Source organism: Capsicum annuum, chromosome 9 (assembly GCF_002878395.1).
Source record: "Capsicum annuum cultivar UCD-10X-F1 chromosome 9, UCD10Xv1.1, whole genome shotgun sequence".
In the NCBI taxonomy this organism is placed as follows: Eukaryota; Viridiplantae; Streptophyta; class Magnoliopsida; order Solanales; family Solanaceae; genus Capsicum; species Capsicum annuum.
This window is the reverse complement of record NC_061119.1, coordinates 150,190,089-150,206,131: the sequence shown is the minus strand read 5'-3', so window position 1 is coordinate 150,206,131 and position 16,043 is coordinate 150,190,089. Positions and strand designations below refer to the sequence as shown.

Here is a 16,043-nt window from a genome sequence, read left to right as displayed (position 1 = left end):
ACCCAGTGCGCACCATTGGTAGCGGCTGCGGGTTTTCCTAGGGTTCCAAAAACAAAAAGTAGTAACATCCTCTCGTAAATTGATCAAGTTGTTTAGGAAGATAACTATTTATGATTGTGATTTAATCATTTATAAAATTTATTTTGTATGTATATTGAGACTTTTTTTAGTCTCCTCAATCTTGACTACTTTCACAAAAAAAAAAGAAAAATCATTTTATAAATTTAGTTTGTTATTTTATAATCGTTAAGAGTGCGGTCACATATACAAGTAATATTTAATAGCAAGGATAAAATGGACAAATATTATTGAATATTCATTTTTAATATAGTGGACAAATATTACTGGATAAAACGAGTGAGTACTAGTTAAGTTAATCTATAATAATCTATTAAAAGTGTGAAGATTCTTAAAAAAGTAATTTGAACTTTTCTTTCTTCATTAAAAGATTTTGCAATAGACAAAACCATCGTTTTACTATTTTTCTCAAATAATTATATTTAATCATTATCCTAAAAAATATGAAATAAGAAATAATTAATATTTCTAGGGTTGCTTATCGGACGGATAGGATAGACCATCACACGTAAGGATTTAGCTTATCGGTTATCGGTTTTAAAATACACAAATCCATTAGCCAACCAATAAGATATGGATTGATTCAGTAATGGATAAACAATTATCAGACGATTTTCAGTTGGTGTATCGGACCTCCACAATTTGACTACAAAAATAGTTGTACAATATCGTGATAAAGAGAAGTCTTTTCTAACTTTCTGAAACATGGTTGTGCAGGGAAGAGTCTATTGCTGGAACCTCCCAAGAGTAAAACAATATTAATAGAGCTTCGGTTTTGTTAATTTCTAAACCTGTATTAATATTGTTTACGAATATTGTCTCTGACTCTTGTTACTTTGCCATAGCAATCTGCACTTCAGAAGATTGAAAAACTAGCACTTGCATCTCACTAAGAAATATTGTTTCATCTAACTAAGAAATCGAGAATCTCAATATTTATCTTAAAAATAAAAATAAAAAATTCTAAGTTATGCCATGCCATCTAAACTATATCAATAATCAATTCTTTTTTTCCTTGAATTAAACAATCTCAAGTTTCAACTTTAGAAGATGTAGCCATAAGAATAACTTGCATCTAACTTGCACGACTTCTTTTTCACACTTAATAGATGATAGTCCCATAATTCTATCATTGACAATGTAAACCAAATATTAATAAACATTCTCAAGTAAATATAACTCAAGAAGAATGATCAGTCACGAATACATGATGAATATTCACTATCGCCAAAACAAATACAAAGGGAACTCCACAAATAACAATATATTTTAAGATATGATTTCCTTGTTTTTTTGTTTCAAAATAATAGATCAACATGAGCATTTTTGTTGATCCAGAACTCAAGTAAAAGACTGTTTCTGTTTTCATGACTCCGCCAAAATCAAACTTCTTCAGAAGGCACTTATCTAGTTATCTTTATGGATTAACCCGGTATCAATGACTACAAATAGGTATTTTTACATGGAAATCTATTTTAGAGGTATCCCATCTTGTGCCTGAAATGGTGGACACCATTAAGAGTTCAGTTGAAAGGCTCATCAATGAAGTTGGAGTTAAAACTATTATGATTTCTAGAATTCTGCCTGTTGGCTGTTTTTATAGTTTTCGAACTCTCTTTCCTGAGGGCGATTAAGTTGGCAAAAACAGATGCCACAAGGGATTGAATATGTTCTTAAACGTTGTAATGATTACCTTTGGCTAGCAATTCTTGAGCTGCATTTGAAATACCTTGATGTTCACATCATATACGCAGATTACTACAAAGCATACCTGGTTGTTCTTAAAAACCACACATTTTTGGGATTCATGACAAATACCTTGATGAAGGCGTTCTTAGAGGAAGGAGTTGCTATATATACTGCTCGGGCTTCTTATATACATTGGGGTGGATATTGACTGACCCCTGAGACTTATGGAGCATGTTTCGATCAACTTATGACATATTGAATTCACTATTTTTTCATCAAATAATAGTAACAACAATAAGATCAAACATCTGAAAGAAACCAACATCAAAGATGGACAGATGTAACGCCCCGAAATATCATCCTGGAGCGTTACACGATGCTTAGGCTACAAGTAGCCCCAAGCTAACCCTTTGAGCCTGTTACCATCTTTTTCTTTCACTTTGGGATGTCAAACCAAACAATAATACCATGATATATTAACTCAAAACTGGAATAACTGGAAAACATATTCTGAAACATCAAATACTGAAAGTCTAAAACACAACTACTAGTCTAGTCTGACAAAGCCTCTACTACTCAAATTGGAGAGCCATGGGACAGACCCCCAACTGACTCGAACTGATATGAAAGTAATAACAACTGAAAATCTGAGAAAATAGGTCCTCGAACCATGAGGACTCACCAACTGTGGGATCTAGGCAAAGGCACTCAGGAATCACGGTCACTGATAAGACTGAGCACCTGAACCTACATTATAAGACAATGTAGCACAAACACGTATATGTGGATCAGCACTTTGGGAATATACTAAGTATATGGGGGTGTATGCATTTACATAAAACACTATCAATACTCTTTAATAAAATCATGCATGTAAATAGGAATGACTCACATGGCTTGAATAAGTCAAAAATATAAAACTCATAAATCATGAATAGTGAAATAAGTAACACAAATCTCGTGAGTCATTATACTTAACTTTAAAATCTATACTCTCCTCTTATTCTCAGTACTTGAAGGCTAAAGAAAGCTTTAAACAATACTTTCAAACTCATGCTTTTATCTTGTGGAGAGTAAAACTTTTTTAAAACTTAAGGACTTAGAACTTTTAGGAACGTTTAACACTTGGGAACTCTGGAACTCTTTTAGACTCGGGACACTTGGAACTCGAGAGTTTCTTCTAACCGACATAAACCATGTGAGCTACATGAAGTCTAACGTCTTGCCCACATTGGGGAGAGTTATTCTATCCTTGCCATCGGAGTAGAACCTCATCTTTAGTGATCATTATCTCAGCCTTGGGCCCATAAATCTCGAACCTGTGGTGGCACGTAGTTCTGGAGTATGATACCTTGGAATCATACCCAACTCGGTGCTAAATACTACTCCCATACTCAGCTCAGAACTCTTAGGAAATCCACCACAAAAAAACTCAAGGATCTAAATGAAAACCAAAACATATTTCTATTTGCTTTAAATTATACTCAATGTGGATTTCAACTCTATTATGACTGAAAGGCCAAATCTTTCTCAATAACATCAAAGTACTCAATTCATAGGTGCTTATAGTACAAAAGTTCATAAAATTGCAAATCTTAAGTAGGGTTTAATGATCCATAGTTAAATCTTAAGTCAAGAGTCATCAAAGTCCATACTAGATGTCATAAAGATTCATAAATCATATAGAAAATCTAGAATTTTCAACATTTTGCCTTAAAATCTCAACATACTCATGTACTTCAATTTCTAGAATATTGGAACTATTAAAATCTCAAGGAATTACAACATAGGGTATAAACCCATACTTCAATTTCATAAGAAAACATAGAAAATCATATATTCTCGTAATTAAAATAATTTTTTGGCACAAGGACGAAAGAAGTGTCCTTGTTCAAACCCCACATACCTTAGATTGTGAAATTGGATGAACAAGCTTGCTTGAGACTCTTTTTGGAACTCTTGAGAGAAAGAGTTCTTGAAGCCTTTGACTTGGGAATCTTAAATCTTAACTCAATTTGTAAAATCTATGGTGAGTTCTTGAATTTCTTGGAGGAAGATTTGGATTTGCTTTAGAGGATTAATCTTGAGAGAAAACCCTAGTTTGTTATGTCTATGAAGAAAGTGAAGCTATGTGCTTTGTTTTGGCTATATCTTAGTGTAAAAAGGGTGGGAAAAGACCAAAAAGTTCTTTTAAAAATGACTTAAAATCATCGAACGGAATAGGCGACGGTGGATGTGACGGTCCATTGAGGGCCCGACGGATCGTCGGCCCTGACCGTCGCACCTGGGCCAAAATTGGACTTTCTGCCTTGCTTGCAACGACTAGGTCGATGGTCCGTCGCTAGATCGATGGTCCGTCGGCCTTACCATCGCGCCTAACCAAAATGAGGTCTCACTGCCTCCTCTGCGATGGACCGTCGCTAGCTCAATGGTCCATCGGCCCTCTCCGTCGCATCAGGGCAGTTTTGACTGCTTTTTATAAAACGTCCATATCTTTCTTTTCCGGTGTCAGATTTTGATGAAATGGGTATCGTTGGAAATATAATTCAATTTCCAATACGATAAAAAGTCAAAATTAGAAAAATTATATATGGTTTAAACACTAATCACTTTGGAAGCCATTCCTTAGGCTTTTAAGAGTGAAATTAGGCTTCATTTGATAGGTTCTAATGGCTTAGACAACGAGGAAACTTTGTAGGATCTTACAACAGAGCACTTTTAGTGTCAAACTACCTACTCCAACTAAAACAATATTCTTCCAGAACACAACAGTAGTTCCTTTGAGTCCAGTGACAAATACATGGGATTTGCTAAGCCTTCTCTGTGCATCAATGCCCTAAACTCTAATTTGATGATCATATAAGATAGTTTTCTGCTCCATCAATTGTTCACATTCTCCCATTTCCAACTTAGGAACAAGTTGTCCCGTGACACTCAAGTTACTCATAAAATAACTTATCTCATCGCTGGCATATAAATGATGAAGATATGGTTTTCTTTCTGCACCAGGTGGCTGTGAATTTGTGATGCTAGTCTACACTTACTGAGTAATTGCTATAGCATTAATATTAGGCAAATTTTCTCATAAGCTGATGCTTTCTCAGAACAGTAACAAAATAAATTGCTAAAAGAACTTAATTTTCTCCTTATGATGAGTGAAAGAGCAAAAAGGAATGATATCTCAGAGATCACATCTTCTAGTCCCCCATATGGGAGATCCCTTACTCAAACAACTCAGCCACCCTAGTGGGATATTCATCTTTAAGGTTTAGTTGTACAACCCAATACCTCCACCCATGAAGGATGCACACAGTAAAAACAAAGCAATTCAATTGGAAAACCTAAATGGGAGGAACCAGATCAATCTTAGGACTTTGCTTTGAGCGCCTAGCGAGAATCAGTTATATAGGGGTTAGATATACTTAAATTTTATCTGAAAGACTTTGCAACATAATAGTACTTTATTTGTTGTCGTTTATAGGTATATATGCACATAAAGAGAATCAAAATATGTACAAGAAGAGATTAGAAGAAGCAAAAACAACGACGGTCTGAAGTTTACTAATATTGGCTAAACTATAAGTAGATTTTACTAATGCATCATCATCAACACATAGTGTGATATGTAAGACTTATAATATTCAATGAGATTGTCAAAAGCAAACTAGAAAATATAAAAAAAACAAGATACCTCAAGGAACAAGCAAGACAAACAACTCTTCACCTCATAACAGTCATGACAATATAAATTTATAATACTCATTTGAGTTAAAAACATAACAAAACCACTTCAAAAATCAATTCTAAAACATAATTAATATCTAACAGAATATGAACATTGAAAAAAAAACATAACATAATGACTTTTATCTTCTTGTTTTATACTAACCTTGTGAAAGAAAAGTCGTCTTGTAGGCTTGTATAGTTTTACTATGTTTCAAATACAGTAGGGTATTTTCCTGCACTAGCTAAATCTGAAGAGAAGAATAATATAATGAGTAAAATAATACATAAAAATCATTTATAACAACAACACACGTAAAGATAATGCTATTACCTTTTTTAATTTGCTCGAGATTATCAAGATCTTTCTCAGCACTAACATGTTGTTTTAATTGCTCACTTTGAAGCCAATATTGAAGATACACTAGAACTTGCACGAATCTAGGAGTCAATGAACTCCTAAATAAATCAAGAATACGTCCTCCTGTACTAAACGCAGATTCAGATGCAACACTTGAAATCGAAACAGCTAACACATCACAACCCATCTTAGAAAGAACAGAAAATCTTGGTGCATTCATTTTCCACCAGAACAGGATGTTAAAATCTTTAGAATCATCTTCAGCTTCTTATCCCAAATATTTATCTAACTCTGTTCTAGCATCAACACCTCCATTCACAGCTTTATACTTCTTTAGATCTTGCATGAGTGAATCTAAGGGTCCTGTACCTTGGGTACTTAGTTGACTGCCAAAAATCACTGAAGTAGAAGTCTGCAGTAAAGAGCAAGGTGAAGATACAGGAACCCCAAGCCCTTTTGAACTAGATTTTACATATTCATTAAATAATAAAATCATGTATTCCTTTACTGTTGCTTTTAAAGATAGACCTTGATTTTTTTCAAACATCTTTACAAGTACATAACCCACTGAATCAAGCTTGTAACGAGGATCTAGAACACATAAAATAAAAATTATCTCATTCATTTTTGTTGGATCACCCCAGTACTTATCAAATTTTTCTTTCATTTTCTTCGCTACATTACTTAAATCAGTATTTTCACTTGCAATCAATTGATTCAAATAAACATAAACCGCACAAATTTCAAGAAAATAAATATTAGGTGTAATATTAAGTGATACAGATATTTTCAAAGTGAGAAGATAAGAAATTTCAAGATATTTTGTAGTCCTTTTCACGTGCACCCAATCACTACTCAAAAGTTCACCAGCAGGAACTTCAACTTCAATATAAGAATTCCTAAGATAATGTCTCGAGCCAATTTCACTAGAATCATAATTTGTAAATGCATTCTCAAATTCAACAACCCTAATCAACATTAGGTAGGTGAAGTTCCATCTAGTTGAAATGTCTAAGCATAAAGATTTCTCGCAACTGAGTTGTTTATCACCACAACTTTCTTGAAACCTTTTCAACCTCGCAGGAGATTGCCTAACATATCTCACTGCATGTCTAGCACGTTCAATAGACATAGAACTTTCTTTCAAATCATCCTGGACAACAAGATTCACAATGTGCGCCATATACCTCACATGGAGGTGATCACCATTCATCAGATTAGTTCTCATCTTTTTCAAATGCTTAGATAGTTCTTTTACCATTACATTATTTGAGCTCGCATTATCTACAATGACATTGAATATTTTTTTATCCCCACTCACATAAGCACCTACCAATACTATTTTCTATATCTTCACCTTTATGGCTAATAATAGGACAAAAATTGAGAATTTTTTTATGCATATTCCATTCACTGTCAATCCAATGGGCAGTTATACACATGTAATTGATTCTTTGTGTGGAAGTCCAGGTGTCGGTGATTATACAAATTCTCTATTTTATTTTCATGAAGTACCTTTCATCTTTTGTTTTTCTTTGTTATAAAGATTAAAACAATCCCTAGTGACAGTACTACGGGAAGGGATCCAAAAATAAGGTTGTCACTTTCATACATGCTCGAAAACCTTTTTTTTTCAACAAAGCTAAAAGACCGCTCATCAATTATCACCATACGACATAAAGCCTTTCTACACTCTTCTTGATCAAATTTTCAAGGCACAACAGCTACATCACCTTGACTACCCCCTGGAATATCTTTAAAAGCTAAATTTGATTTTTTTTTATCAACATTAGTAGGATGCTTAGGACACGTCAATGGATGACCAGAAGAGTGGACGTACCATCTCTTGACTTAAAAGAATACTCATAGGAGCAATAGACACATTTTGCTTTTGTACCTTCAGGACTAGCAATTTCTGTAAAATGATTCCATGCCTCTGACCTTTTTTTCCTTCTTTTAGCAATAGTCGACTTAGTTTCAATTATTTCATATTGACTTGCACGATTTGAATCCCCACTTTTACTCATCACCTTACCAACTTGTATATCTTCAGTCATTCTATGAGTTGATTTTGAGTTACTATGATAAGAAAAATCAATTCAAGAAATTATCAGTGTTGGAACAAAGAACATGAAAAATAACACGTAATGCAATAAAAATTAGTACCCATAGAAAATTAGGCTAAGAAAATACATACAATAGACTATACTTACATATCCAAGTACATGCACATCACCATTCACATCAAAATCAAAAATTGAAGCAAAATAAAAGAAAAAATATGAAAGAAAGTAACAAATCCACAACTCACTATAAAAAAAGATAATTAAATAAACATAAAAAAGAAAATTAAGCAAATTAAAAGAAAGGACTGAATTAATAAAGAAGAGATATAGAGATGAAGATGGGCATACGAGTAGAAGAACCAAAGCACACTGAAGCATTCAACCAGAACTTTTGCTTTGCAAAGATCGCCTCTGAAAGTTGAAAGGCAAAATATAATCATATATTACTTTACTCCAAATAACTTTAATCATTAATTTTTATTAGGGTTAATTAGGAATAGGCTTTAGGTTATTATACTAGAATTTAGATAAATTAGGTTTACAGTTTATATTTTATAATAATATAATATGTATTTTAAGTTTTATATATCTAGGTGAAAAAGTATAAGTATGTATGGTAATTCTTAACGGGTTAACGATTTATCCAATAAGGAAATTAAGTAATCCACCCCCACACCAATAAGTCGTTAATTTTTAATCCGTTCACCAACTGTTTATCTAATAAGCCAATAGGTCAATTTTGCGGTTGGCTTATTGGATACGGTTCGGTTTTGAACAGCCCTAAACATTTTCATACTTAATTATAAAAATAACTTCTAAATTAGGAGAATTAGAAGAGACTCAATCAGAATTTAAAAAAACATTCCTAAAATAGGAGAATTACAAAAAGACTTGATAAAAAGAAGAATCCTAAAATATATGGAAGAAAAATTAATGTGGAGAATATTGTTGTGAGCAAAATAGAAGAACTGAGTTATTTTATTAGTTATATATAAGAGAGGGTTTCATGCTGAAGTATGCAGCAGGTCAACATGTCTGCTTCAGCTACTACAATCGTGTTTTTACTATATCGCCCTTAATTAATTATTATAAGTTATTTACGTATTAGAAAATTAATAATATTTAATACAAATAAGTAAAATAAACATTTCTGATATGTTTGATGCAGCTGCTTCAACCATAATTTTACTATATCACCCCTAATTAATTATTATAAGTCATCTAAGTATTAACAAATTAATAATATTTAATAAAAAGATGAAATAAACATAAAATAATAAATTAACTCTTGATGTTTTAAATTAGCTTGACGTCTCATATGAGGCTCACTTAGGTTATTTTCACAAGTAATTTTTTATAGTTATTATGCTATATCACTTTTAATACATGTCAGCTTCGCGACTTCAATCGTGATTTTACTATATCATCCCTAATTACTTATTAGGGTTATTTAAGCATTAAAAAATTATATTATTAGTATCCTATATAAGAAGTCACAATAAGTAGCTGAGGTAGGCTGCTCATGTTCGACATGCCTGCCTCAGCTGTTTCAATCGTAATTTTATTACACTACCCCTAAGTAATTATTATAAGTCATTTACGTATTAAAAAACTAATAATATTTAATAAAAAACTAAAATAGATATTTATGACATGACTGTTTCAACAACTTCAATCGTAATTTTACTAAATTACCCATATTTAATTATTATAAGTCATTTAAGTATTAAAAAATTAATAATATATAATAAAAAGGTAAAATAGACATAAAATGATAAATTAATTTTTGATATTTTAAATTAACATGAAGCCTTATATGGAGCCACTTAAAAAAATTTCACAAGTATTTTTTATAATAATTTTACTATGTCACTTCTAATTAGTAGAATAGAAAAAAATATATCATAAAACGCAATAATTAAGAACATAAATTATTTAAAAAATATAATTGACTATCAATGTCACAAAAGTTTGAACAACTTAAAATATCGTTATGCAAATTTCATCAATCTAAATATAATACTATATGCCTAACTTAGAATTTATCAACCAAACAAATACATCTTTTAATTAAATGATAGAATTATACACGACATAAAATTTTTAAAGATCAACATTGGGACATGCGTAGCACGGCGTAAGCTGGCTAGTTTTAAAACAAAAGTCAGCTGAAATTGCTTTACTTTCGAAAATAAAAAGCTTAAAAATTTGTATTTTGGTAAAAGAAAATTGTCGTAGGTGTTTTATTTTTGAAACATAAAAGGTAATAAATTTTCTTGGAGTCCATTTTATTTATTTGTTCTAGATAAAAAAATCATAATGTTTTTTACTTTTAAATCAATTAGAATTGCACTGGTTTCTTGGACTTACTATTCGTATAAATTATTTGATCTAGGTTTAGATTTTTCTTCTTTATTCTTCGTAATATATTTTCTTGAATATTCTTACGTATTTTTAATTCTTTTTTGGAAAAAATTATCCGGATTAGTCACTATTGGGCTTTTATTACCACTTAAAGCCTAATTTTTAATTAATTATAATTCATATGCCTATTAATTGTCCCTAATTACAATTCATAGTCTTTCTCATGTATTTTCTCTCTTTCTCTATTTTCTATTATTCTCTTCTTCTTTTTCCTTTTTCAGTTTGTTTTCATTAGTTTTTCTTTTCCTTTTTTTGTTGTTTTCTCTTTATTTTTTATTTTTTATTTTTTTCTTTTTATTTTTTGTTTTTCTTTTTCTTTTTTTTTTTTCCTTTTCATTTTTCTCCTCTTTGTTTTCTTCTTCTTTGTTTGTATTTTACTCCTTTTTTTCTCATTTCCTCCTTTTTTTTGCTTTTCAATTTCTCTCCTTCTTTTCATTTGTGCGAACTACCAAACACAATGTAACACCCCATATTTTTCCTAGCATTATCTAAGTCCCAATACATGAATATTCACATATAAAATTTTTGAAACGCTTATTATTTTTCTATTTAAGGCCTACCATTGCGTAGGAAATTGAATTAGCTTTTCAACGATATAAAATTCACCGAAATTTGATAACCGGATAAGAAGTTATGGGGATTTTAAGTTTCAGTCGTTAAACACCATCATTTTACCCATCAGCGCATCGCGGAGAGAGTCAAAATAACAATTGTCAATTTTCAGTGAGGTATCGCGATTTTGGCGCGTCGCACCATGGCCAATTTGGCATTTGGCATTTTCCAGTGTTGCAGCGCGATGCCACCACGTCGAGGAGAACTTCTAGGTCCTAGTCAGTGAAGAACTGCGATTTCCCCACGTCGTGCCATAGACTAGTTTTCTAGTTGTCAGTTTTCAGTGATAAGGTGCGATAGCGCCGCGTCATGTCAGGGGCCCAAATTAGAAATTTTTCATGAAAATCTAATATTTCATCCAGGGTTAAAACAGTCTTATCCCATTATTTTAATCAGCTCAGATGGAATACTTAAGCCCTAAAAACATTTTAAAAGTTCATTCTTGATTAATTTCCCTCAAAATTTAAGAGCTTTCTCTGTAAATTACAAACCCTAGCTCTCAAGAAACCAAGAGCAATCTCAAGAATTCACCCAAGAACTTCAAGAAATTCATCCATTAAAGTGTGTTAGATGTTCATCCATGGAGTCCAAGTAACCTTTTTAATTATAAAGTTATGATCTTTTTAAGTTATTTGATTTAAAATCATGATTTCATCCATTAATCTCCATGAACTTTAATTTAACATCATATTTTAATAATGTTATTGTTGTTGTTTGATTCATCATGTTTTAGTGTTATCATTTATTAAATTAAATCATGACTTAATCTTTTTCATGAAAATTTCATGTCAATTATGCCGGTCCTTTAGTAATTCTATGATTATTTTAAACTATGAACTATAAGTGTTTAATAAAATGCCTACAAGAGCAATTGATTTAATAAGATCCTTCATGTTTTGGCCTTTAAGCTTTAGTGTCTTTTCAGTATTGTTGTTTTAAGTCCTGGGGGTATTGAATACCCAAAAACCATGGTTGTTTATTTAGTCTAGTCTCAGTATATTATAGAATAGTCTTCAGATTATGTTATGAGTATTATCAGAATAGCCAGATATCAGTTATTCAACTCAGAACAATCTAGTATCTCAGTGTCCTTCAGTTGAGAGCTCGGAGTGTAGGGATGGCGGCTTCCCCATCAGATAGGAAGAGTCGTTAGTAGAAGTCCCTATACTCCAGAACTACATAGCCAGTGTAGGGTATGAGAATTCACCCGTCAGATTAGGCTTGACGATCTCGCAGGGGTCACCCGTCAGTTTAGGCTTGACACCCTTAGTCCTTTGGACATTATATCAGTTTAGTGGATTCACACAGCCATCGTTAGTACCCGTGGCATGGTATTAACACCCTTCCAACTGGAGTTATAGATTGGACCCCGATTTGCTCAAATTAGGAAATGTCGGTTCGATGATACCCCCCACAGTCTCAAATATAGTCTCAGTTACAATCCCAGCTCAGTTATTCAATCTTAGTGTTGCTTGGTCAAAGCATACAAATTTCAGTTATCTCAGTATATTAGTATTTACATATTTTACTCAGTTCATGTTATATGATTGGTCATGCATCCTCAATATTTACAGATTCTCATGTATTTTCAGTATTTACAGATTCCATGCTCTTTATTCAGTACTCCATGCTTTACATGTATGTCTAGTTAATTATTATCATTCATATTCATGAAACCATGCATACCAGCCTACTTCATTTAGCATACCAGTACATTTAAAGTACTAATCGCATACTTTTCTTTTGCGCTATGATGTCTCATATCATAGGTGTTGACGCTCAGTTCCCGGATCGCACCTAGACTCTTAGATTATCAGCAATACAGTATCAACGGTGAGTCCTCATCATTCGAGGATAGATTATATTACTTCATGTCTTTATCTCAATAGTTAGCAGAGTTAGCTGGGGTCTGTCCCATCAACTCACAATATCCAGTTTAGAGGCTTTTCAGACACTACAGTTAGATATTCAGACTATTTAGTATTCACTGCTAAAAAAGTTGTAAAAAGAGACATAAAATAAGAGACCTCAAAAATAGGTCAAAAATAAGAGACCTGATGAGGTCATTTATCCCCTTAATTTATTTTTTAATTTTCTTCTTAAAGAAAGAGACCTCATGAAGTCAGTTAATGATTAAAAAATTATAAAATAATTATAGTGACTTTATGAGATGGAAAATAACTTCTGAAAAAAGGTTTGCACCTAAACATTTAAAATTACTTTAAAAGAAATTACAAATAGTCACCTCCTAAGGTCTCTTTATTTTGGTCAAAGTGATCAAGAATTTTTTTTAAAATACAAATTTCTTTTTATATTTAATTTTAAAAAATACATAACCCCAACTCTCATTTCCATAGAACAGTTGTCGAATCCACCTCCCTTTCTCTCTCAAAACCCTTTTGCCCAAATTTTCCAAATTGCACAAATCGCCAACGCAGCGATCTACCAAAGAGTGCGGTAAGATTCAATTCTTGTTCTGTTTATCTGCATTGAGTGATTTTCTTCTTTTAAAAATATTTTTAACAAAACATTAAGAAATAATAGGGACCTCATGAGGTCTCTTAAAAAATATAACCAAATAGTGACCTTATAAGGTCTCTTTTATAAAATAATAATAATAATAATTAAAAAATAATTTAGAGACCTCGTGAGGTTTCTTTCTAGGAATTTTGAGAAATTACTTATTGACCTTGTGAGGTCACTTTCTGGTGACCTCATGAGGTCTCTTACAAAAAGCAACCTATGTTTTAAGGACCTACCGTTGAGGTCGCTTTTGAGGTTTTTTTTCTCTTTTTAGGTCTTTTTTTACAGTTTTTTTTAGTAGTGATTTTTATCAGATTCATAATTCAGTAGTTATTTCATTATTAAAACCTTATGGCATTTCAGTTATTCTTTCGTATTCATGATTATATTATCCATTGCTCACAGCAGGTACCAGCTCATGAGTTAGCTTGTGGTCTCTCGAGATCGTAAGCACCGTGTAACGACTAGGGGGTAGTCTCGAATCGTTAAAAACTTAGTATCAGAGCCAGGTTTTAAAGTGTCCTAGGAATGTTTGAAAGTCGCGACGAGTAGAGTCTTATGCATGGGTTGTAGCGCGCCACAGTTATGGATGAGAGGCTACAAGGAATTTAGGAAAAGTTTTCCTTCTTTCAGTATTCATATCGTGCGAATAAGCATGAGCTCAAGTTAAACTCCCTCTCTAATCCATTTTTTCCTTTCGTTTACAGAACATGCCTCCCAAGAAGAATGGAAAAAGAGCAGAAACCCAGCCAGCCCCTCAGCCCGTCCAAGCAGATCCTCTGGATGAGCATGTCTCTCATGCAGAATGTAGGGTTACATTCACTATACTAGCAAACTCCATCGTAGCATAAAATAAATAGCCAACTGCTGTTCCAGCCAACCTAGTGGCTAACACTGCTGCAACTAGAATTCAGGACTTCACTCGGATGAATCATCCTTCTTTTATAGGGTCCAAGTCTGAAGAAGATCCACAGGAATTCTTAGATATGGTTCAAAAGGTAACTGATGCTATGGGGGTGACACCTAGTCAGAGTGTCGAGTCAGCTGCATATCAATTACAGGATATAGCCTATACTTAGTTTAAGCAGTGGAAAGTTGATAGAGGTGTTGATGCAGGGCCTATAGAATGGGAAGAGTTTGCCACGACTTTCTTGGATAGATTCTTTCCATTAGAGTTGAGGGAGTCCAAGGTGTTAGAATTTATTAATTTAAGGCAAGGCAATATGAGTATGGGGGAGTATTCCCTCAAGTTCACTCAGTTAGCTAGATATGCTCCTCATGTGGTAGCGGACAGCAGGTCTAAGATAAGTAAGTTTGTGTCTGGTGTGTCTGATAGCGTGGTCAAGGAGTATAGGACCGCAATGCTGATTAGTGAAATAGACTTGTCTAGACTAATGGTCCATGCTCAACAGATAGAGGAGTAGAAGATTAAGGAAAGGGAGAGAGAAAACAAAAAAGCTAGGACAGGTAGTTTTAATTTCAATCAGCCTAAGTTAAAAGGTGGTAACCGTCCTCAATTTCATCAGAGGTCTTCATCTCGAGTACCTTCTTCAGCCAGTGCCCCAGTACCCAAATTCAGAAACGACAGTAGGGATAGGGCACCAGGCTCTAAGTCCCAAGTCAGTATTAGCAATGCTCGTACAAATCCTCTATGTCATAAATATAGTAGATACCATCAAGGAGAGTGTAGAGCAGGTATTGATGTGTGCTTCGGGTGTGGACAGCCAGGCCATCAGATTTGGAAGTATCGGGTAGTTACTCAGACGGGTAAGGAAATACGCCAACAGGGCCAGTCCCATTAGTCGCCAGTTTCCTCCGATCGCCCGACTCAGCAGGGTGCCGCTTCCAGTGCTACCAGTGGTAAGCGTTCGAATAGATTATATGCTCTTCAGTCCCGCCAAGATTAAGAAAATTCTCCTGACGTAGTTACTGATACGTTGCAGGTCTTTCACTTACATGTTTATGCTTTACTAGACCTTGGAGCTTCTCTTTCTTTTGTAACTCCATATATAGCTGTCAATTTTGGAGTCAATCCTGGAATGCTAACAGAGCCCTTTTCAGTGTCTACCCCAGTAGGTGTTTCCATTATAGCCAGACAGGTATACAGGAACTGTTCAATCATAATATCTTAGAAAGTTACCTCAGTTGATCTCGTGGAGTTAGAGATGATGAATTTTGATGTCATTCTCGGCATGGATTGACTCCACTCATGCTATGCTTCAGTTGAATGTAGAAACATAATAGTTCATTTCTAGTTTCCAAATGAACCAGTCCTGTCCTTGAATGGAGGGGTAGTACTACAGCTCTTAGGGGTCAATTAATTTCGTACCTTAGAGCCAAAAAAATGATATCCAAGGGGTGTATTTACTATCTCGTACGAGTTAAAGACTTTAATTCAGAAACTCCTACTCTTTAGTCAGTCCCAGTAGTAAAAGAATTCTCAGATGTGTCTCCTGAAGATCTTCCCAAAGTTCCTCCCGAAAAGGAAATCGACTTTGGAATAGACCTTCTCCCAGATATTCAGACTATATTTATTTTGTCATACAGAATGGCTCCAGCTAACTCAA

At 33.5% G+C, this 16,043-nt stretch overlaps 1 protein-coding gene across 1 annotated transcript; it reads right to left on the bottom strand.

Moving 5' to 3' along the window:
* Positions 1 to 6,119: 6,119 nt before the first annotated feature.
* LOC107841294 (zinc finger BED domain-containing protein RICESLEEPER 1-like) lies at positions 6,120 to 7,112 on the bottom strand. Its single transcript, XM_016685258.2, has one exon. The coding sequence runs from the start codon at positions 7,110 to 7,112 to the stop codon at positions 6,120 to 6,122; it is 993 nt and encodes a 330-aa protein (XP_016540744.2).
* Between the last annotated feature and the right edge of the window lie 8,931 nt (positions 7,113 to 16,043).